The sequence below is a fragment of the Nansenia antarctica genome (genome assembly GCF_963989245.1).
Source record: "Nansenia antarctica genome assembly, chromosome: 7".
NCBI classification, from domain to species: domain Eukaryota; kingdom Metazoa; phylum Chordata; class Actinopteri; order Argentiniformes; family Microstomatidae; genus Nansenia; species Nansenia antarctica.
Genome location: NC_137677.1, coordinates 17,003,125 through 17,028,438, shown reverse-complemented (window position 1 = coordinate 17,028,438; position 25,314 = coordinate 17,003,125). Strand labels below are relative to the sequence as shown.

Below are 25,314 nucleotides of genomic sequence, written 5' to 3'. Positions count from 1 at the left end.
CTGTTTTGTCTCAATCCTGGAGCTCTGAGACAGGCGTTCTCCTTACCACCTGCAAGGATTAGTAAGGCCACAAACAAATATAATCCATAAGGGTGACTATCTCTGATGTTCATCAGTATCTGATCATGTATGATGTATGATGAGCATCAAAGGATGTGAATCCATGTCTCTCAGTGACAGAGAAACCATTCTGTCCTTTTATTGTTTGTTTGATGTTGTGTCCACACGCTATTCTCTATTATCCCTAGAACTGATTTTGTATTTTTAGACCTGCAGGTCAACATCCATGTTATATACATACTCTCTTACTCAGGGCATGTCCAAAAGTTCAAATTACCTAATGACTATACTTAAAGTATATACTGCATACTATTGCATTCTATTTAGAGCCTACTGTTTAGTCAAATGTATTCAGTAAGCAACACATTTCAACGTACTACACACATACTATACACATACTATAGCTCTGAGATATAACTGAGATATAACTATATATGCCTATAACAGCAGGAAATGTCTCAGATTTAGCTACGTTAAAGACCTGTCTGGCTGCTGTGAAGGGCTGGTTATCAGCAAACTTTCTGCTGTTAAATTCAGACAAGACTGAAATAATAAAATTCACTCCAGCTAGACTAAATCATCCAAGTGATAGTCTTGTCTTGACCTTGGATGACTGTGTCATCCAGTGCAGGGACAGGGTTAAACATCTCGGTGTCATTTTTGATCAGAACCTCACATTTGACTCCCACATAAAGGGGGTGAAAAAAATAGCATTCTTTCACCTCAGAAGAATTGCTAATATTAGATCAATCCTTTCTTTTGAAGATGCTGAGGTTCTGATCCATTCATTTGTGACATCCAGACTAGATTATTGCAATGTCCTTTTGTCGGGATTGCCAAAAAAGAGCTTCCATGGCATACAAATGGTCCAGAATGCTGCAGCTCGCATTTTGACTGGGTCAAAGAAATACGACCATATCTCACCAGTACTGGCTTCCCTTCATTGGCTCCCTGTCCATGTTAGAGCAGACTTCAAGTTGTTGCTACTAGCATTCAAAGCTATACACGGCACTGCGCCTTCCTATCTAAAGGACCTTCTTGTCCCATATGTGCCCTCAATGTCTCTGCGCTCACAAGGCTCTGCCCTGTTGACTGTTCCCAGAGTCAGGAAAAAGACAATCGGTGAGCGGGCGTTTTCCTTCCGTGCCCCAACTCTTTGGAACCTTCTTCCACTGGACATCAGACAGGCATGCTCAGTGAAAGTGTTCAAAACCAAGTTAAAGACCCACCCGTTTTCTGTTGTATATGTGTCATAGCCTGTGTATTTGTGCTGTGAAATTATGTGTGTTTTTAAATTGAAATAGTTGTTTTTAAATTGTTTTAAATTGTTGTTTACCTATCGTATTTGTGCTGTGAAATTATGTGTGTTTTTAAATTGAAATAGCTGTTTCAAATTGTTGCTTATCTATTGTAAAGCACATTGATGTAAAGTGCTATACAAATAAAGTTATTATTATTATTATACTATATTCATGCTGAGAAATCATCAGGGAGGGAAAATGGCTGTCACTTCCCAAACGACACCTCCCATGACATCGCAGGGTCATAGTCAGACACTTTGGAAGCACCTGAGCGGTGTTAGTTAATCAGCCTTGCTGCAGCCAACTGATCAAGATGTGAACATAAAAGGCAGCTAAGAAGAGCACCAGATGAGGAGCAGTGGAACAGCAGCCAATGGTGCTGATTTGTGCTCCTTAGAATGATTTTGCTTTTGGAACAAATTCCCATCTTATGTTATTGAGTATCTTTATGTATTATTGAGAACCTTCATCAATGTGTATCTCAAAAGCTATACCTTTTTAATGCTACCTTCCCAAACCTACCTCATGTTACACAATGTAAATATATGCATGAAATAACATTATTAAATGGGTCCAGTCAAATGTGCACTATGAAGTTTATTTCACAATAACGTAACATTTTCATCACACACTAAAAGGGCCACATCGCCCGAAGGCCAGGAAAATACTCGCTAGCCATCTCCTCTGGTGCTTCCAAACAGCACTAAGCTATTATGACTAAACTATAAAAGCCATCCATCTATCAGAGCAGCCTTTCCTGCCCCTCTCAGGCAGCAGAGCTTCAACACCAGCCAAGAGCCTGCGATAGACCCATGAGACACACACGTACACACACAGGCCAAATGTCTCCGATAGCAAAATGAGAAACACACACAAAACCACACACTTGCGTACAGCGCAAGTTGAGTGTACCATGGAAAGACATTCACATTTAGACAACCTCCAACAAAACACAGAGTTACGACACACACAAAAACTTGAAGCAACCTAACGACTCACTAAGGCTCACGAAGGCACAGCAATTCTCCTGTCACCTCCAATACACTCTGCAGTCTTTAGAAAATACTGTACACTGCAAGGGCATGAACTTACAGACCCAGAGTTATGCTGAGATTTGCTACTACTATTTACTACCACTATGCACCACTATAATGCTGGGTTGCACTATATCACTCAGTCCATATACAGTCCAGAAAACATAATGGGACAATTAGAATCTGTCCACACATTACACATGTCAGGAATTGACAGATTTTGTATTTTATCCCAATATAATAAAAAATAAATAGCATAATCCAGAAGCAGCATGAATGCACACATACTTACATATTCATGTTTTACAACACTTTTACAGCATGCATTTGTTTACCTTCTCTGACGAAGGTTAGCTGGAAGGTTTTGTAGTCTGATATCCAGTCCAACTAAGGACAGTCCCATAGCAGGATAAGAGCCACTCCAGATACCCTCCAGATGTGAGAGAAAGTGGGAGTATGACCGGGAAAGTTCAGAGCAAGAAAGGGAGTGATAGAGCAAGAAAGGGAGTGATAGAGGGAGAGAGAGAGAGAGGGAGAGAGAGAGAGGGAGAGAGGGAGAGAGGGAGAGAGAGAGGGAGAGAGAGAGAGAGAGAGAGAGAAGGGAAGGGAAGGGAAGGGAAGGGAAGAGGGTGTGAGAGAGAAAATCTGTGAACTGAAGGAGTGCCAAAAGCCCAAATTCTTTGCTTTTTTCCTACTTTTTTTTCATTATATGCGACAGGTCTTTTCCAATCCCAATATGGCAACGCGTTAATTTCGTGTTGAGATCATTTTTTGCTGTAGAAAGAAAGAAAATAGCATTTCTAATGTTACTTTTGAGTCAACTGGAATTTTTAAACCCACCATGAATCAACATAGATTAAAATCAAAGTGAGCAGCCAGGACTAGAGCCACTTGGATGCACTAAAAAGCCATATCACTTCAATAGATATTCTGAATCATACATTCTCTGATTTCTTTGAGTCGTCTACAAAGAAAAAGTCACTACCATCAGCCAGGGATAGCAATAAAACTGTTTGTAATGCAACGTTTTCTCAAAGGCATAAACGTACAGTGCTCTAGGTTTAAAACAGTTCATACAGTTCAAACAGTATTTATACAACCTTATGTATACAGCATCACACTGTATGTATGTTTCACATATGTCATCTCTGTTTGTCTGAAAAGGCAAGGTGAGATTTTACAGTTCATAAAGACAGGAAATCAGACTATCTGCTAAAATTGGCAACAGGATATGATCTAATAGCTCATATGTTTTGTATGTCTCTCTTTCTATACCTCCCATAAGGCACTATGTTTGTACATCTGCTTTCTGTAAAAATGTCTTTGTATCACAAATAATGTTAATTCCCCTTGCAGTGTCAATCCACATTCCAAATAGCCAGAGTACACTTTATTTGAGTACCGGTAATATTGCATTGTGAAGTATGGCTCTCTTATCTTATCCCCTTCCATTTCAGGTTTAAAAAGCAATCAACGACAGTATCATGACATTGAAGCTTCCAAAATGTGTAACAATAAATAAATAAAGTGTGACAATAGACAGTAGTAATGAACATTTCTAGATATTGTAGAGGATCTCAGTTTCCCCTTAAGTTTAGCCCTATCTGATGAGGATTCACACATCAGAGAAGCAGTTTCCTATACACATAACACAAGCATATGAGCAGCTCACTCATAACCAGTCAAGTGTCATTTTCATGTCAGCCAATATGTTGATACTGAAACAGATTACTTGAGTGGTCTCTGAATACATTCCTACATGAAAAATGGCGGGCCGTTGCAATATGCTGCACTGCATGTTAATTGTACATGTATGAGCAATTATGTTACTTTCATGCTGGCTTGGCACAATCTTACGTTTTAAAACAACGTAGTGAGAAATCTGCTTCAAACTGCAACTTCTGTAAATATAGGAGAGTGATTCATGCTGGAACAAGATGTTAAGTGAGGTCTCCTGTGCATGGTAAAGAGTGTCACCTAGGGGGTCCAGTAGAGGGGAATCTGACTCACTATGCACATCTGTCTTGCTGAACTGCAGCCTCAGGGTTGAGTTGATCCATAAGTTCTCAAGCCTTGTATCTGGTCTCAGATCTAATACAAGAGCAAATACAGGAATCATCCCTCCACTCTCATTCCATTTCATTATGGTTCTGGTCTTTTTCTTTTTTTACTTGTTTAGTATTGTGATAGGAGTATTAGTCCTTTCTAAATGTGTGGAGCAAAACATCTACATCAATTGAGTCAGGTTTACCTCTACTAAGGTCATCAAGAAATCTGTTGAGGTACAAGACTCATAGATGGCAACACAAGGGAAATAACAGAACTCTTAATATTGTATCATAAGAAGGATGTTACAAAGCTCTGAGGCAGACAGTAGGGAAAAGTCATGTTGACTTGAACTTCATAACATAAACTACTGCTTGCCCCCTTTCCTGGAAGGTCCCAGGCAAGATGTGAAATCAGATCCAGAGCCTGAAAAGGAGGCTTTAACAAAAACAACATCTGATTGGCTCTCCTCTCTCATTTACACCCACGCTGGAGCTGACCTAGGGAGATGTTCCAAGTCCCGCCCTGATGTGAGTTTGTGTGTACTGTGTCCGAAGTGGCTTCTCAGCTGCCTTGTTCCCATCTTAACCCTCCATGTTAAGCCAAGCTCACAGACAACATTCCAGCTTGATTTTCTTTCATTTCGGAAACGTTTTTTTAGAGTAGGTTTGTTTGCGTTTAGCCTTCCTAATTTGGCACCTTTTGCACACAAAATGGAACTCCATCTACATAGCGGTATGTTTTAGAATCTAATTAAGAGTCTCCTCTTTCAATAATCCACTGAATAGATAACCTTAAACTGTACATTTTGGCTGCATACAATAAATAATGGTTTCTAATATTTTAGAGAAATGCCTTATTCTTTCTTTCAAACCTCATGGTCACTGAACATAGAATTACGAATAACGTAATTAATTACTACTACTTGGAACAACAAAATAGACATTTTGGACTAAGGGACAACTAAAGGGAAACTCCTTTAAAAATCTGATGCCGAAGTCCAAGGTCTCCACATTCAACTTTTCCTGATGTTCACCTTTATGTCAGTGGTGATATTCTAGATTGTCATAACATCAAGAATGTATTTTGTCCAGGTATGTGTAAGACAACAGCAATTAGTACATTATTCAATTTTTTAACAGCAATCATTATGACTATTCAGTTGTTAATTTGCCTCTGGCTGGAGGTTGTTTTTGTTGAGTGCTTAAAAACATTAAACTTCAAATACCTCATTTATTGGTGATGAAAATGTAGCTAAATATGACCAAGAACAATCCCCTCAATAACTACGAAAAGTAAAAAGTTAAATATGTTTCAAAACAATCCTCACTCCAAGGCATAAGAACTGTAAACAATTGTTGAAAAGGAAAAGTAGCTAAAATCAGTCACTGGTGTGGAGAGTCTTGAAATGCTTTAGTTCGATTCCAGAGCTGGTCCCGGTGGAGACCTGAGAACCCAGCCAATGCTGCAATGGAATCTGGATCTGAGCTCGTTAACAGATTTGTATTTAAGCCACACTCTTGCTCACTCACATTTACAAAGGAAAAACTACAGCGTGGCAGTGTGGAACCAGGCCACGGCGGTGTTGGAAAGTGCAGAGCCTCGCCAAGCAAGGGGCCACAAGTACAGTGATCAAGCACTATCCTCTAGATGACATGAAGTCAAACAACAACAAAAATTAAGACCTCAGCAAAAAAAAAGTTTCAAACTGGGTGTCATTGTCCCCTTAAACTCAACCATCTTAAAAACATATAGAGTGCAGTGAAAGGTGAAGAGACACATTTGAACACAAGCCCACCTACAGTGGACAGAGTTACAACCCAGGAGGAGTCTGCCAGGATGAACTTCCATTTCCTGTGAACACACCACATCTCCATTCACACAAATAAACCTCTGACGTCATGTTGGGACATCTGGCCAATATTTACCCTTCATCAACATCATCCATAAATCTACCATAAGCATGAGATCACAAAAGCCAGGAAAAGTGTGCCCTATAAAATGGGTTCAGCATAACAGATAATGTATGTTATTGTAAACCTAGCTCTGTCTTGAGGTAGCAGCATGAATGAGTGTATTGTTGACTGGACAGCAGGTGCCAGCATCCCTGACTATCTCTTTGTGTTCAGCCATCCTGTATCTCCTGTCTGAAAAATAGCTAAAAGGAGGAGAGGGACACCATCAGGTCACCATGTGTTCAGACAATCATTCCAAGAGTCAAAAGGTCTGTTAAATCAGGAAACATGTTTATTTAGTAGAAATCATCAGCCAAAGTCACAAAAGCATGGCCGATTGACAAAGACCATGCTCACATTTGGTGAGCCATTCAGTTACAGATTATGGGTTAGGGTTATCCATGATTATAACCTCATTAATCACCTGAGAGGCACTTGACATCTCTTTTCTCATACAGACTAAACAAGGAATGACTTTGCCCAGTTTTGAAACAGATACGACTTGATTTACACAGCCCCAAATTTCTATAGATATTTCAGTTTCCAACACACATTAAAAGCATTGATGAAGGTTATTTTTATACAAAGACATCTGACTAATAGTAAATCAAACTTATATTAATATTACATGTTGAATGTGCACACAGTGTCTCTCTCTAGTGCGTCTGCTCATTAGTATAGAAGTAATTTACAAGTCTAGAAAGATTAAGATAGATATGTAAAACAGTCTCTCCATTGATCATCCTGTCAATCCTCCTCTTCGTCATTACTGATGGGGTTGACTCCCTCACCATTGCACAGAAGCCCCCTCACACTAAAAGGATGAATTTGGGAGGCTGGTGTTGGCTTCATAGGTGGAAGTTTCCCCTCAGCACTGGTCTAAGACCAGTTTTGGACTGGGATATGAAAAGCTGATCCTAGACCAGGGCTAAGGTAACCCCAGCCTGTAAACCCCTCTCTTTCAGAGCTTGGCTTTGCCTGGCTGCAGCTGCAGACTCTGGAGCTTCATGGCCATTCCCATGTTCCCTGTGATCTTCAGCTTGCCCTGAAAAAATGCCTGTGAATCAGAGAAAAGACAGTGTCACTAATATCACTAACCACAAACACAAGCACGCACATCAATATAAAGATTTCTGCTGCTCCTCTATTTTCAGGAGTGGAAAAAAAACTCAAGCTGGTCAGAAAACAGAATGAATGGAAATAATTGCAGCATTCGGCTGCAGTTCATGTTCCTGATTCAAGGGTTAAAGTGAAGAGATTAACTTGACTCTGGAAAGTGGGGCAGCAGCAACAAAGGCTTATGTGACGGCAGGGGACTGTGCGTGGCACAGAGAGGTAGTGTTAGGAGAACAGAGCATGTGTGAAAATAGCACTGGGAAAGGTGAAACCAAATGAACAAAGCCCCTCATAGACAAATCTTCCCCTAAATGGTGTGGAGATGTTCCCTCTTACATGTGCCAATATGGAAAATGTGAGTCCTTGCTTTTGTATAAAAAATGCAATGCAAAACATAGCCAAGCCTATGTCTCTTACTAAACATGTAACATTCTAGGCAATGAGAGACATTGGAAAAACCCTTGGAGGTGTCCTTGGAGAATACAGTCATCCACTAGGAAAAGGGGCTTTTAGAAAAGAACCGTATACAACAGTTCCAGAACAAGGGTCAAAAGTTACTGAGCGACCACTGCAATGAGCGACCAGCGACCATCCAATGAAACATTGTGGTTACTACAGTACAGTATTGACAACAAAGGCCCACATGATATTCATTACAGATAACAGGTTTCCTGGATAGTACAGAAATATTATTATTCTTATGTTATAGTATAACATGCAGTAAACATTATTTCACCTTATAAACGTGTTTAGTTGAGGACTTCAATTCACACATAATTATGCCCGCACAAGATCACAGATCTCTTTTAGTCAAATCATTTCAAACCCTCACTATGGGACACATACTGTCTACCTATTTGCTGAAGGCCTTTATTCAGTCACACCTAGTACAAGCCTGTGACGCTTACAGGTAGAGATGGAAATTGATAAGATGTTATTGATACCGATTCCATTATCAATTCTGCTTATCGATTTTCTGGGTTTTCAGCGTCAACACAGATGTTTTATTATTGAGTCTCTGAACACAGTGTATAATACCTGAACATAACCTTTGAACATACACTACCGTTCGAAAGTTTGGGGTCACCCAGACAATTTCGTGTTTTCCATGAAAACTCACACTTTTATTTATCAAATGAGTTGCAAAATGAATAGAAAATATAGTCAAGACATTGACAAGGTTAGAAATAATGATTTTTATTTGAAATAATAATTTTGTCCTTCAAACTTTGCTTTCGTCAAAGAATGCTCCCTTTGCAGCAATTACAGCATTGCAGACCTTTGGCATTCTAGCTGTTAATTTGTTGAGGTAATCTGAAGAAATTTCACCCCACGCTTCCTGAAGCACCTCCCACAAGTTGGATTGGCTTGATGGGCACTTCTTGCGTACCATACGGTCAAGCTGCTCCCACCACAGCTCAATGGGGTTGAGATCTGGTGACTCCGCTGGCCACTCCATTACAGACAGAATATTAGCTGCCTGCTTCTTCCCTAAATAGTTCTTGCATAATTTGGAGGTGTGCTTTGGGTCATTGTCCTGTTGTAGGAGGAAATTGGCTCCAATCAAGCGCTGTCCACAGGGTATGGCATGGCGTTGCAAAATTGAGTGATAGCCTTCCTTATTCAAAATCCCTTTTACCTTGTACAAATCTCCCACGTTACCAGCACCAAAGCAGCCCCAGACCATCACATTACCTCCACCATGCTTGACAGATGGCGTCAGGCACTCTTCCAGCATCTTTTCACTTGTTCTGCGTCTCACAAATGTTCTTCTGTGTGATCCAAACACCTCAAACTTCTATTTGTCTGTCCATAACACTTTTTTTCCAATCTTCCTCTGTCCAATTTCTGTGTTCTTTTGCCCATTTTCCTTTTATTGGCCAGTCTCAGATATGGATTTTTCTTTGCCACTCTGCCTAGAAGGCCAGCATCCCGGAGTCGCCTCTTCACTGAAGACGTTGACACTGGCGTTTTGCGGGTACCATTTAATGAAGCTGCCAGTTCAGGACCTGTGAGGCGTCTTTTTCTCAAACTAGAGACTCTAATGTACTTGTCTTCTTGCACAGTTGTGCACCGGGGCCTCCCACTTCTCTTTCTACTCTGGTTAGAGCCTGTTTGTGCTGTTCTCTGAAGGGAGTAGTACACACCGTTGTAGGAAATGTTCAGTTTCTTGGCAATTTCTCACATGGAATAGCCTTCATTTCTAAGAACAAGAACAGACTGTCGAGTTTCATATGAAAGTTCTCTTTTTCTGGCCATTTTGAGAGTATAATCGAACCCACAAATGTGATGCTCCAGATACTCAACTAGCTCAAAGGAAGGCCATTTGTATAGCTTCTCTAACCAGCAAAACCGTTTTCAGCTGTGCTAACGTAATTGCACAAGGGTTTTCAAGGTTTTTCTAATCATCCATTAGCTTTTTAACGCGATTAGCAAACACAATGTACCATTAGAACACTGGAGTGACGGTTGCTGGAAATGGGCCTCTATACACCTATGTAGATATTCCATTAAAAAACAGATGTTTGCAGCTAGAATAGTCATTTTCCACATTAACAATGTATAGAGTGTATTTCTGATTAATTTAATGTTATCTTCATTGAAAAAAACAGTGCTTTTCTTATAAAAATAAGGACATTTCTAAGTGACCCCAAACTTTTGAACGGTAGTGTAAATAAAAAATAAATAAATGGTCCTTTTCTTAAAAGGATATAACTTTGAAAACAAATATAAAACTGATAAACTCAATTTGCACATTTGTAAATACTTCTTTTTTGATATAGCAATTCCGATCTCTGGCCACACAAGGGCTTTCTCATCGTCGCACAAAAGTATCTCTGGCCACATGGAATCGCGCATTCAGGTACACTGGGCAATGAGCGTACTGGTAGACCCAGAAAATGATTTAAATATAATTGAGACAGTACCGTAAAATACTAGAAATTCATTCATTTTCATTAATTCAGTAGTATGGTCAACTCCTGATCAATCTTCTCTCTACTTACATTACGTCTGCATCCAATATATGGCATGTATAAGTTATTAGCACTCTGAGATTCTTTTGAATGAAAAGTGCAATACAAATAAAATGCATTATTATTATTATTAATCTGTGTAAATTTAGGTTGTATAAAAAGAGCTGATGCATAATAAACTTTATGATAATTGTTGAAGTGCCTCTTGCTAAGATGTTTCTAAGACGATAAATAATATCACAGCACTGGTTTATCAAGTGTAGGCTATTTGTAGCACAAGTCTTGCGCTGAATGGTTGGGTCATAATGAAAACTCCCGCAGTCCCGATCAATCTCCTCTCCACTTACATTACGTCTTCATCCAAGATATGGCATGCATACATTATTAATCTGTGTCATTTAACGTTTGCTATTCTGTTGTTCAAAGAATAAAATTGGAACACGTATCACGTTTGTCGTTGTGTAATGCAATGCGCACATACATCAATCAATCAAACTTTATTTATACAGCATATGGATGTTACGTGCCTAATACACTTGTTACTTGCCGCTTTAATAATTTTATTCAGCCTATATAGCACAAGTCATGCATTGAATGTAACCTCAACAGTATTAAGTAAACCACAATACATTTGTGGGTGTCCGTGTCATCGTTATCGATACGGAAACACCCGTTTCGTTATCGTCTCGTCACCGTCTCAGCTCACGAATTCGGCGGAGTCGTGTAGCCGTGAGGTGCAAACGATATCAGATCATCGCTGTTTCACCCAGATCCGGCGCCGTGTAGCATAGGCCTAAGGCTTGTCCAGGACAAGTACATTTTATGTTCGGGCAAGTGGACTTCCTCCTGCACTTCAAAACGTCAAAAAGTGAAAACTGAGAAGAGAAAACTAAATCAATCAATATGTAGCCTATTAATATCCCAAAAAAAAACATTCCTCCTTCAGTTGTACGATCGGAAAAGTAATAAATGCTATGCCTCCCTAATTCTCACTGCCTATGAGGCTTGGTGTAGCTTGTATCAGAAATTCTAATGCTATTGCGTGCGCGTGACTGTTTTTCACCCCACTGCCCATAAAAGTGCCAACTTTCTTCACCGCGAAGTTGGCTTGTGGACATTTTAAATGTGTCCATAGTGAAAGAAAGTAACGTGACTCAAGCACCTAAATTAAAAAAAATCTTTGGACGAAACACCAGCACCATTGCCGGTGTTCTGCCAATGTATGCTGCCCTATCAAAAGAAAAAGCGTGGGGTATGCTGGGGTATGCTGTCTAACATTTACTGGGCACAATACATCACAATGGTATAAATTGCATACCAAATGAAAGAAGGAAGTCTTGGGCACATATTTCATATTGATTATATCTTCATTACAGAGTTGTAGACCATTAATATACAGTGTGCATTTGTGACAATTTGCCCCATCAGCGTGTTAATTGTCACCCTACGTCAGGCAAGTTGTCACTTTGGATTAACAACAAATAAGAACTAATTAATTGTGAATATTGATTATAATTTCAAATTCAAAACCAAATTCGACTTCATTAAATAACTCAAAATTAAAACAATCATGTCTAGAGAATCTGGCAAATCATGCCTTTGAATCAAAACATTAATGCTGGCAGAGAACACATTAATTAACACTTAATCAGCCGTGAGGTGTCATTTGATCCCTGTGAGTACAAAAAAGAATTCTACCTTAGCACTCGATCACATTTCAGGACCCTCTCCTTTCATGACCTAGATATGTGCGTTCTATCACCCAGCATCCTTACATTTTCAAAATCAAGTTAGTATAAAGCGATTTTGCAGTATTTCTGTGTGTTTCTGTGTATTTGCCTTGGTATTCAGCTGCCATCTTTTTCTTCAAGGCTGCAATTCTCTTTTATATCAGCAGAGGTAGCAAGGGGACACACACTGTGCTCAATCTTCAGGCTTCAGTGCTGAATTAGATACAGTGGATAAGACTGATATTTGTAACATAATGTGTTTATATATAGGCTATATATAGCAATAGTGATACATAAGATATGTATATGTACAGACAGTTATGAAAATGATAAACTGACAGTATGTCTCCCAATCCCTTCGGATTTGTTGGAGCTGAGTTTTTTTTTTTGCAGCGGGTTTACCCAAGTTCCATGCAATAGTGATAAGATATTATGATATGTGTAGCCTATGTACAGTTATGAATGATACACTGCACAGTATGTACCTATTAAGTTGTGTGGTGCATGCATAGCTACCGCAGCAAAGTAATTGCAGTAGCCTACGTTTCATTATGCCTGTACTCATCAACGAATATTATATAACGAACGGATATTTATAATATTGTATATAATGTTTTTTTTGTATATCATGTGTGCACTGTAGACCACGGTGCTAGACCACTGGACCACCTCAGGCCACCAGTAATAACCATAATTGTGGATTACTATTTACAATTAGTAGTCTCCTAATCTCGCGAGACTGTAACTACTTTTGTTTCAGCCCATTCTTGCCTATAGACAACTGTACAATCATTCGTATTGAGTTTATTCACCTAATAAAGTAAAGATGAATAATACTGCCCTTCACCTTATTATCAGATGTTCAGTTATGATTAGACCTGTGTCTGCAATGATAATACACAACAGGCAAGACGGTTGTAGCCTACATAGATATATGCAGATTAATATTTGTAGATTAGTTTTCGAACATTAGATAGTTGATTTTGGCAACATTGTAGTAGCCAATTTGCAGAGTGTATTAATTATTTTGTTTGTTTGAATCCTCAGTGTGTTCATGTTATAATGTGCAGTGAACAAACAATTGTTGGGTGAATAAACTGTCTCTGCCACAAATCGGAATTCTTTTGCCATGAAATGTGTACATCAAATAAAATCATGTCGGCGATCTACTAGAACTGGAGCGGGACGGGCGCGTGCGACTGCAATGTACCATATATCTGCCATATCATACCGTTTTATATAGAAAAATATGATTAATACATGTGGGACCGATGTATGATATGGCATAGGTGTGGTGTGTATCAGTCTCGCGCGCCTGTCTCGTTCCAGCGATTCAACTCGTGTTCCAAATACAGTTGACTCAATTAGACGGGCTACATTTGATTATGTAATCATCAACGAATATTATATAACGAACGGATATTTATAATAGCAGGGTTCAACATTAACGGTTGCCCGATTTCCCAGGGCAAGTAAAAAAAAAATGTGGGCAAGTAAACCCGTCTTTGACTTGCCCGGTTGGGCAAGTACCAGCGTGATTTTTTTATTTCGCGATTTCTCCTATCAGTTGCGGGCTGCCGCTGTCTGCCTTGGCCGAACCTCTCTGCCTGTTAGTAATGACGTTGTTGACGTCATTAGACGCAGGGCTTGACGCTTACCTTTTCCCCAGGTAGCACTGTGCTACCATGTTGAAAAATTTAGTAGCACACCAAGAATTTCAGTAGCACAATGAAAATTGTGCAATTTTCGTCAACAACGACAACAAATTATCATAATCATAACATATCAAAATGATCATAACCGGCTCTTGGCCGTAATAAAAATGGAGACTCACACAATGTAAAGGGGAAGTAAGAATAATAATTTCAGTTGGCCCACGGTTCGGTATGAACCTCGGTTTTTGGGTCACGGTTCACGCTTTGTGTTTTTTAATTTATTTAAATGCTACTATTTATTTACAAACTGTTACTTCATTTTGCTTATACTTATGGAACTTTAATATTTAGACACATTCCAGAATATGACTGGTAAATTGTATAATATAAATATATATAAACAAAAAACACTTTCAAATGTAAAAAAATTACATAAACACTTTCAAATGCGACGTGTTGTGGATTGGAACTACGGATCATAAGCTTTCAAATGATGTGTCATACATTGAAATCCGAAAAAATATGAAGTTAGAGTCATTTGAATGTTGTTAGACGTCAGGCACATATAGGGTTAACCTCTTTGTAATGAAACCGGAAGCACACAGCGCTACGAACTATGAGAGCTGTATCCCATATACCCATTATGCGCATTTTAAGCGCATATAGGACTCGCGTGAAGCATTTCTGCGACACGCGTTTCTGTTCACTGTTTTCATTCCCTCATCGCTTATACACATAAGTTTGACTGCGCATGACAGTAGTTCAGCAGTCTTTTAGTCGCACTGGTGCGATTGAATGTATTTCCAAGTCGCACAGAAATATATTCACTCGCAAATGCGACCAAAACAGTCGCACTGTCGAGCCCTGATTAGACGTATCTTTTAGTTTGTTGATTTGAAACATGGCTGAAGGCTCGCAGCCGAGGTTAGCAAAGTTAGATTATGATAAAAATAATAGACGCAGAACCATATCTGTGGGTGGAGAACGATACCACAATACCAGCTATGTACTGCACTGTCTGCAGACAATTCCCAGGCATGGGAACTAGGGGTGGGACAAAATATTGATACAGCGATTTTCTTATCGTGGCCTCTTGCGATACAATGATCGATTCACGTCGCCAAATATCGATTTACTGTATATGCCGGTATGTTTTTTTGGCAGTTGCGCGTTGTAGAAACTCAAGCGTCAAACTCTGCCGTGTAGTATTCGACAGAGATGTAGAAACGTAGATGCCTCATTGGCCACTGCTGAATGTAGCCGCTATGCGTCTGACTGTCTATCGTCTCAAACGAGGCTTGTACTGTATGTAATATCTATGGTATCTACTGTATGTAATATCTATGGTATCCGCAGTGTAAAGTTGTATTTAGTCGCAACAAGGACAGTATTCAAGCGCCCAGGCTATGCCACAACACCTTGTATCCGTTTGCAAACTTTTTTTGAAGTAGCATGTTATCTATTTAAAATGTGACAAACAATGTCAAAGGAAATGCAACGTTGTGGATTCTAAATGGTAGAGGACCTGCATGTCACTGCCACTGAATAATAATAACGCACCTATTGATACTTTGCGCTCCGTGCCAGATATTGCTACCAATATGTTAACGTTTCTAAAGTGGGGTCATGGAATCGTGCATATGTTATTCATATCTTGCTGTAAGTTCTATGGTATCCCACTTGAAGTTGTAGGTAAATGTTCCATTGGTTTATTATATGGTAATTTGGTAATTATATTATGAAGCTACTCTTCCGATTAATGAGACAACAGAAAATATATTTTAATAAGTAAAATGCATAGTTTAATATTATCAGTATGTATAGCATAATGATACTGCTGGCTGCTCTGTAGCCTCTTTTCTAAATGGGACATGTACATCAGTCTTCACATAGATACAATAGATATCTATAGTCCTTCCTTAACACTAGAGTCGCAACGTTTTTTCACCTACTTTTAGCACGATGAGGTGTCGAATCACACGACCACTCTTCACAATGGGGGAGTGTGTACTGACGCACAAAGATCGCTGGATGGCGATGTCACACAAGAAGAGAAAATGACAAGCTCACTACCTCTAAAAATGCATAAAGTTCCTATGCGCAGAGAAGCGGGGAAATTATTAGCGCAATGAAGCTTGAGTCAGCTGAAAACGAACTATGGAACAAATTAAATGATATATATGGAGAGGCGATTGATTGAGATTGCGGGAGCTTTACTAATGAATGAAAGTTGATTATCATTATTAAAAAAGAATAGTAATAAATATTGCAATATTGTGTTATCATAGTTATGAGCTTCACAGTGATAAAGTCTATTTGTCGTGAACTTCGCCGGTAACGTCAGCCCCTGCAACTGCTCACAGGGGTTGTTATATGTGATTATATGGAATGGCTGAATATGGCAATAAAATGTAGATGGGCAAGTAGATTTGAGAAGCACTTGCCCTGCAGGGCAAGTAGGAAAAAACCTTAACGTCGAATTATTGCGATATTTGTTTCGGACAATGCGAGGAATATGGACGTTGCAGTGAGAGGCCAGGCTAGAATCACATAATATCACTCCTGAAATTATGAATATTTTCTCTACCTTGGCAGAGGTGGTGTTACACATTACACAAACAGTGCTTAATTTCACAGTTTGATTGATAATGGAGCAGAAAATCACAAAAAAACACTGGGCATTTTTCATATTCCATACCGTATAGCGTTATACCACCTAGCCCACCATGCCTTGGATTAATCCATCCAGACTGCTGTTTTCAACACCTTGTTCTGCGAGCTATACACTCTGCTGGATACTGTGGTTCACAAGCGTAACAGGACCGGCTATCTGCCTGCAAACGTAGCATTTACAAATAAGGATATGGCTCTACCACAGATCAACCACCCCAGCTCCAAAGAAAAAAAAAAGTTAAAGTAGGTAAGGTAAGACTGTAAAGCTCTGGAGTGATACAGCCTAGTTTGTTTGATCAAAACATGACACACCAAGGCTGAACACTCACTGTCTGGGGGTTCATCTTCCCCGTCATCAAGGCCAGCAGATCCGCATCCGACATTGCAATGGTGCAGTCTGCTTTCTTTTCTGAAAGGGAGTGGGGGATTCAGATGTTAAAAATGTAAGTCAATGTTAAAATTAATTAATTAAAATGATGTCATGCTAAGTGTCGCTCGGGGACAGTATCTTTATCATACGTACAGTGGGGTGCAACAATTTAGGCACCCCTGGTTTAAATGTCTGTTACAATTAATCTCCAAGTGATTGAACGCAAACCTGAACACTAAATGCTACAAAGTTAAACATGAGATCTTTCTGCAAATTTCAAAGCAAGGTTTCTTCTGAGTTCTTAAATGCTAAAAAGTTCTCACCTGTGTCATTGTGAACACAACCCTTGCCATTCTTCACATCCACAAACCAGGTTGCCTCCTGGCCATCTGGCCCATCCTTCACCTTGAAAGCAAAAACCCCTCCAATCTTCTTAACAAACTGCTCCCCATCCTGCAGAAAGACACAAGCAGGTAGATGTCATAATTACAATATGCAATTCTCACGAAACACCGACTTATGTGAATTCATTAACATTTACTTTATAGACAATTACCAAAAATGTAGAGTGATTTTATTCAGAAAATATTCTTTCCACATTTAGTTTTGCAAACATTTAAAATTGAGTCTATCAATCCACACACAATACCCCATAATGACGAAGCTAAATGTTTGCAAATGTATTCAAATATAAATGTATACATAAAATAAATAAATACCTAATTTCCACAAGTATTCAGACCCTTTGCTATGACACTCACGGAATTCTTGATGGGAAACAGACTGAATGAACAGAATGACTGAGCTGTAGACGGTGCCAGCTTTGATTTAATTTAAATGAATTTAATTAGATTAAACTCATTCAACTATTTATAGTTGAATGAGTGTAACTGGCGGACATCCTGAAGAAATCACACCTCGCCATTTGTCAATTCCTTTGAGATTGTAATGTTTCTCATACCTATGTCCTATTGCTGGGAATCGTATTTAAGGAGAAGGGCAGCAAGATGTTACTCTTCTGTGTTGTCCCTGACACACGTTAAAAGTATGGTTAAAACTTAACGTCACATGTTGCTTTGAAACTATTAAATAGCTTTTTTGCTAATTCTCATTCTTCCAATATACATTAATACCGCTTGATAAAGGTTCTGTATACGGCGCGACATAATCGTGACCAGGTTCTCCCATGTAAATGTCTAATGTTCACATTAATTGTTAACAACAGAATGAGTCATCAGCTTCAGATATTGGCATTAGGGTTGGGTACCGTTTGGGTTTTATTCGATACCGGTGCCAAATCGATACTTTAAAAACGGTACCGGTACCGAAACGGTACTTAAATCAGTACTTTTGATTGGCGGGGTGGTCACTGACGCGATTTTCCGCGTGCACGCCATTAATGCAGAGCGGCGATGTTTTATATAGAAGGTGATCAAATACCAACATATCCTGACGCTACAGCTGCAGCAGAACATGGGGAACCCGCATACAGCACTGAATGTGACTGACAGATACGCCCAAGACACACACACACACACACACACACACACACAAAGATAATCAGCTCATTGAATATGAAGTACACAAGAGTACACACAGAACCGGGAACGCGCATACAGCACTGAACAACATCCGTAGAATATAAACTTGTGACTGACAGTCACATACATACATACATACATACATACATACATACATACATACATACATACATACATACATACATACACACACACTGAACGATTATCAGCTCATCAATACGAAGTAGGCCTACATGAGAGTACACGCACAAAACGGGCTAATGTTATATTGTTGAATGTTAAATACAAATTTCCCGCTAAATTCAGACCAATCACAAAACTGTTTTGCAAGCGCGTCGCCTCGCGCATGTTGAGAGCGATTCAGTCTCGATTACATGAACTGAGTGGAACCAGGGGGCAAGAGAGGAACCGAAATCTCTGTTGCTATTCGGTTCGGTAGGTACCGAATGTAAAGTGTACCGGTTTTCGGTACCCAACCCTAATTGGCATGAGCGTAAACTCCTCTAATCCGATCTAATTTATCTTGGGCATGGTAAAATAGCATTTAGGGTATTATTATTGGAATCTAGGATCCATTATATAAACCCCTCAAAACAAGTTTGGAAACGTTATTTCAGTCGATTATTCCTCCCCTTTAATAATGCCAATTGGTATTGTATTTTATATCGTTGGAAAGCCTGATTAGTCACCTTTACAACGAAGTACAACATGTAAGGATCATGCATTCGTGGAATGAGTTACACAGCTAAACGTGTGTCTAGCGGGCCAAAATGTTTTGCCAAAATCCCCTGCAATATTCTTCTGTTGGTATTCACTCTCGTTTTGAGCTTCAAGTGCTGGCAGGTGTATGTCATTCACACGTGTGTGACTGGCACCTGAATGGCACCTAATTGACAGGAATGATATTCTGGGGTCAGTGGCGATCCCATATCTCCAGAATCTGGGACCTAACTCCATCCTCCAGGATGACAACGCTCGCCCCCACAGAGCCAGGATAATCACAGAGTACCTCCAGAATTTGGGAGTGGAGAGGATGGAATGGCCTGCCGTGAATCCAGACCTCAACCCAATTGAACACTTGTGGGATCAGCTTGGGCGTGCTGTACGTGTCAGAGTGACCAACGCAACCATGTTGGCTGACATCCCACAGCAGTGTGACCAGGCTGGAGACCAGCATGAGGAGGAGGTGCCAAGCTGTTGTGACTGCGTATGGATCTTCCACACGCTACTGAGGTCCCTGGCAGTGTAAAATGAATAAAGTGTAAAAATTGCCAATATGTGTTGTTTTTTCCTTATTACTGTGGGAGAGTGCAATCATCCAATCCACCAAGCAACTCAAAACGAGAGTGAACCCCAACAGAAGAATATAGGGGATTTTGGCAAATATTTTTGGGCCGCTACCCACACGTTTAGCTGTGTTGCTCATTCCATGAATGCATGATCCTTACAAGTTGTACCTCGTTGTAAAGGTGACTAATCAGGCTTTCCAACGATATAAAATACAATAACAATTGGTATTATTAAAGGGGAGGAATAATCAACCAAAATAACGTTTCTGAACTTTTTTTGAGGGGTTAATATATATAAAATTACAAAAAAGTACGGAAAATCGGAAGTAGGACAAAAACATTTCCTAGAATAGAAATGTTGCACATATCCAGAGTTTGAAGATCATAAGTGTTCTTATTGAAAAAATGTATAGCATCACTAAAATAATAATACCAAAGTGTTTTCCAGTCATTTAGGGATTTACACAAAGCTGAGTCAATGCAAAAATAGCAGCAGCATCCAGCAATCTAAATAAGGGAACACCATTTTACATTAATAGACCCAAATGTGATGCAGAAGAGAAGAGAGAGTCTTATGTGATAAGTGACATTAATGTAGCAGGGACGTGCCGCAGAGTAAGCAGTGCTTACCCAACGGAAAAAAAAAAAAAGTGAAAATATTCAAATAAAAGTGCATGTAACCGTTTGTTTGTTTTCATTAAAAGAGTCGTATTTTAGGTCCCAGGGCAGCAGGAGTCATTCATTTTTAGCGCCACCTGCAGGAGTAAGCACTTCCTACTCTGCCTGCATTACGTTGCATTATAAGCACTTCTCTCTCTGCTTTCCCTCGCGTACATTCGAATGCGTGAAAATGTCTTTTTAATTTTTTTCCGATGCCTCAGCCCGCTGTTTAATGTGGGCAGGGTTAGCATGCTTACAGCCAATCAGTAGTTCTTTAATTCCGATAAGAGCTACTGATTGGCTCTCATCACTTTCAAGTTCACTTAACATTTCACCTCTCGCCCGGCAGAATAGCTTATGCTAGCTAGCTCAAACGATCTAAATAATAATAATCAATAAGGATAACTTGCTTGATTTTGTGAATATGGACATTACTGTCAGCGACCTAAAGGGATTTCGTAGACTGGACTGGACTGGAAAAACACAACTACTGGCTAAATGCCGAGAGCTAAGTGCCTGTGTGACAAAGTGCGAAAAGAAAGTGTGTTGTGAGTTTACTATGGAGGATGGAAACGGTGTGTGTCTGTGTTGTGCATGTGTGCGTTTGCGATGTTGAAACTGGACTTGTAGATATCAGCAGGTTGGCTACTTGAAAAGATCTTGGTTCAAAAAAGATTGAACAATGAGCACCCCTGATATAGTCGAAACTGGCAACTGTTTTTTTTGTTTTTGGTAATCTGATCACAAAGTGACACTACAGTTTATTAGCGGGTTCTAGGGCATCAACATTGCATTTCCTTGAAACTGCGTTCACTGATGGCGTGTATGTGTAATTATTAGGGATGCACCGAACATTCGGCCACCGAATGTATTCGGCCGAATATCGCAAAATAAAGCGCATTCGGCCTTCGGCCGAATGTGTGAAAACACCGAATGTTTACGACCGAATAGTGGGCGTGTTTTGATGACGCAATCAAACAGTGTAAGCATCCCATGCTGCACAGCGAATGAGACGAGCATTGACTGCATGCTGCTACATCTTATAATTATGACAGCCTTGCCAGTGGCCACTATGTATTATATATATATATATATATATATATATATATATATATATATATATGTGTGTGTTTACCCACAATCGTTATTACCGACCTCTTCCCTTGTGTGCTATAGCATAGACTTCGGAATAAAAGCGGACACGCGCTTTCTCATTTTGGCTGCGTTCGTAAATTCGCATCGAGAGCGCCGGAGCGCACACTGGGTTCGACGTCATTAAGGGACCAAGTAATTTGATTGGACAAGAGGCCTTCCATGAGTGCTGATCAGATTTCCAAAGCGAATTGACGAACGCACCCTTCCGTTCCACATTGCAGCCTGTACTGTAGCACATAGGCTGACGTCACAATTTCGTTAGTGTTGAAGCAAATGGTTATATATAATATAACTAATGTTAAATATGGTCTTTTACGAAAAGAAGTAGCCTAGTAAAAAGTAGGCTCAAAGCACTTTTATCCCAATGCACTTTTTTGTTGTAGGCCTACAAAGATTTTCTTTCAGCAGCTATTCAGGGAAAACAAAAACATTTAATTTGACTGATTTATTTTATTTATTGTGCTTTGTTGGTATAGACTGATGTCTGCTGGAATGTTCAATAAAAGTTTTTTTTTTTTCAATCTCAATTTCTTTCTTTGAGAAGCATGAATAAAAAGCAAAATGTATTTAGTTTATGCAATGATAAAAATTAAAAACGGCCGATACACATTCGGTATTCGGTATTCGGCCAAGTGTTTCCTTAAATTCGGCTTCGGCCTCGGCCAAGAATTTTCATTTCGGTGCATCCCTAGTAATTATGTGTATTTCTATATCTTATGCTTACCCAATCTAAAAGCTCACGGCACGTGCCTGTAATGTAGTATATCACTATCAATATGAATACTACCTCCCCAGAGATGTTTAATATGGTTGTGGTTGGTGGGTAAACAGTTAAACTTTTCTGGAATGAGACGCAAATCCACCAAGTCATATCAACAGGTAAAATCAACAGGACATTTCAGTTATTTGAAACAAAGCAGTAGAATCGCTCAACTTTATTATAAAATAGATGAGAACTGCTAAGGGACCAGGTGACACTTGACAGTTGAATATTGAGGAATCCATGGGAGGAAATCCCTCAATATATGAAATAGATAACTGAAATGATGACAGATTAACAGTCATAACCCTACCTCTTGAAGCTTTTTGCTTATCTCCTGGAAGACTGCATTTGCCTTAAAACCATTCAGACTATTGGCTGCACTGGTGTTAACTGCTTGGATTCTCTGGGAGCTGGAGACAGAAAGGGAGACACGTTAAAGATAGCCCTGACACAAGAGCTACATGAATAAGAAAAACATTCTGCATTATCAATGCACTGAAGGTGTTACCTACATACATTCTTACTTCTCACCTGCAATGATGCACACACTGTAGTGAACTGACTGTGTGTAGGCCAACTGGTAATATGATGTTTCTTATCAGTATGCAGTGATAACTACTTGATAGTGTTGTCATGTCATGTGAATATTGGTTGGAATGAGCTGACATTAATACCCAAAACACAGGACAGTCTCGGACAAGACAGGATTTATGTTAACATGGGAAGATGTCTACTATAGGTAGCCTGGCTAACTGGATAACTGCATGATAACAGCTAGCTAATGCTATACTACTATAAATAACATTGAGTCCAAATGTTGTGATGAGTGCTTGTCAGTGTCCGTTATTCGCATGTCATCCATTAGGCCAGCGACAGTTGTCAACCCGATGATGGTAAAGGTGTTCGGGTGTTCACAATGATTGCTAACTGCAAAGTTATTTCATTGTTTTCAAGGAGCTAACTAGCTAAGTAGCTAGCTACCCCCTTGAGTTGCACAACTCAGGGTGACCCAATAATGAATTGTACGAGTGAACGTGTGTGTCAAATGTCTGTCATGTACATAGCTAGCTAACTGGAAGTATTTCTCACCTTACAATCTGTGATTCCCGCTTTTTGTCATGTTTTACAACCATTGCTTCAAAGAGGCTGTGACAGCTCGTCTTCTCCTTATATTACTGTTGTTTTACCAGACTGTTCTTGTCGAGTACCGAGAGGAGGATAAGTATTGCTGGAATAAAGTGCAGTCAGAGATTATGTAATGGTTGATTCACACCTGTCATTTGGTCCGATTCATAATATGTTACGATTTTGCACTTGGACCTGGTTCGATTCGTGTTCACACTGCAATCTTGACAGAGCAAACGACCATCAGGTCTGCTGTGGTTCTGAATACGCCCTCCACACCACGCGCTTGCTAACAGTGTTGTGATTGACACACTGCAAATTCTGACCAATCCAAAATGTGTTGATTCTCTATTCTCATTTTCTGTTAAAACAAAATGACATAATCGTGACCAGGGGGGTATCCCATCAAAGTCGCTAAAGGAAATTCCAGGGTTATTTTTGATAAATCCCGCGAGATTTATTTTAAAAACCCAGCCTTATTTTGATACGTTTCGCGATATTCATCAATTGAATGGATTGTCCTTTAGCGACGTTGATGGAATACCCCCCAGGTTATCACAGAATTTACCATCAATGTCTAATGTTTACATGCATTATTAATGAGACAGATTATACAGCTATTGGCACAAGCATAAACTCCATATAAGCCGATTTATCTAGGGCATGGTGAAATAGCATTTTGGGTATTCTTAAACCGTCTCTGGTACAGTTCCAACTAATTCTAACCTTTAATGTTAGTAGGTTTATGTTATTGGGATGAAGTTGAGCTCTTCACTTCAAATCACAAATATCTATACATTTATTTTCTATACAAATAAAAAGTTATTATTATCATCTGATCCATTGAGGTAAAAGTTAAATCATGCTTTATTCTACTCAATAATCTCAATGTATAGCTTATGTTGTGTATTTCTCTTGTTAGTTATGAATCAAAGAACAGCTATTGAGTTTTAAGACGATTTAATCAGAGTTACAAAAACAGGGTATACGTATACCAACACTGGAGCCTTGTCTCTGTCCTCCTCTCCTGGGATCCGCTGGTAAAGAGGCCCCCCCTTGGGTCTCAACCCTATCCATCAACAATATGCAAATACAGTCCCAGGTCATAGCCTATCACCTTATCCAGATGGCCATGAGGGCCGTCCCCTGTGATGTCACCCTTCCGGGTGCCCGCTGGTGCAAACATGAAGGCTACAGAATAGCATGACCCCCTATCATACTATCTATGCATGTGTGTGGAAATATACGACACATCCCCCCTCGGACCACCCAGAGGGTGTTCCGAAACTAAACGACCACAAAACAAAAACAAAAACACAAACCCCACAAAACATCCCAAAAAAATTAAAAAATTTTTTTTTTTTTTTTTTTTTTTTTAAATTAAAAAATAAACAACAACAAACAGAAAAACTACACCAACACACAACACAAGAAGCACAATAACACAGACCAACCCAGGACCAGTATTAGGAACCAAAGATATTATAAACAAAAAATAGAAAACAACCAATAATAAAAAGAATCTTGAAAATAACAATCACAATTAAACTAAACACAGTTCATCATGCACAAATCAATACAGAAACTTCCAACGACCGATGTTTTCTTTGTCCTTGAAGCGTCAGGGTCAGAGGTTACTAGCACTTGTACCCAGTTGGAGAACAGCCTTTACCGCTGTCTCAGATTGATAACACTTTCATAGTCAGGAGCTTCCATTTTCGTTGCGCTAGGAACAGAACCTCTTTCCTATCTTTGCATAACCACCACATCACTTCTCAACTGACATCAATCACATACGATATAGAAATAAACAAACAATACACAAATAATGACATTCAGTTATCATAACACATAATTCCCCAACAG

The 25,314-nt window shown here is 39.4% G+C and overlaps 1 protein-coding gene across 1 annotated transcript; it reads right to left on the bottom strand.

Moving 5' to 3' along the window:
* Positions 1-6,674: 6,674 nt before the first annotated feature.
* On the bottom strand, positions 6,675-23,711 carry scp2b (sterol carrier protein 2b). Its single transcript, XM_080535795.1, has 5 exons — positions 23,413-23,711; positions 22,634-22,733; positions 17,239-17,368; positions 16,875-16,954; positions 6,675-7,453 (listed from the first exon to the last, which is right to left on the bottom strand). The coding sequence occupies exons 1-5, from the start codon at positions 23,454-23,456 to the stop codon at positions 7,358-7,360; spliced, it is 450 nt and encodes a 149-aa protein (XP_080391921.1). The 5' UTR covers positions 23,457-23,711; the 3' UTR covers positions 6,675-7,357.
* Between the last annotated feature and the right edge of the window lie 1,603 nt (positions 23,712-25,314).

What these genes read in the sequence shown, in the direction of transcription:
- scp2b (XM_080535795.1), bottom strand. Translation starts at nt 23,456, where the DNA reads ATGGTTGTAAAACATGACAAAAAGCGGGAATCACAGATTGTAAG. An exon ending in TTGTGTTCACAATGACACAG is followed by an intron (nt 16,955 to 17,238) that starts GTGAGAACTTTT and finishes ACTCCCTTTCAG; the next exon opens with AAAAGAAAGCAGACTGCACC. An exon ending in GGAAGATGAACCCCCAGACA is followed by an intron (nt 7,454 to 16,874) that starts GTGAGTGTTCAG and finishes TCTGATTCACAG; the next exon opens with GCATTTTTTCAGGGCAAGCT.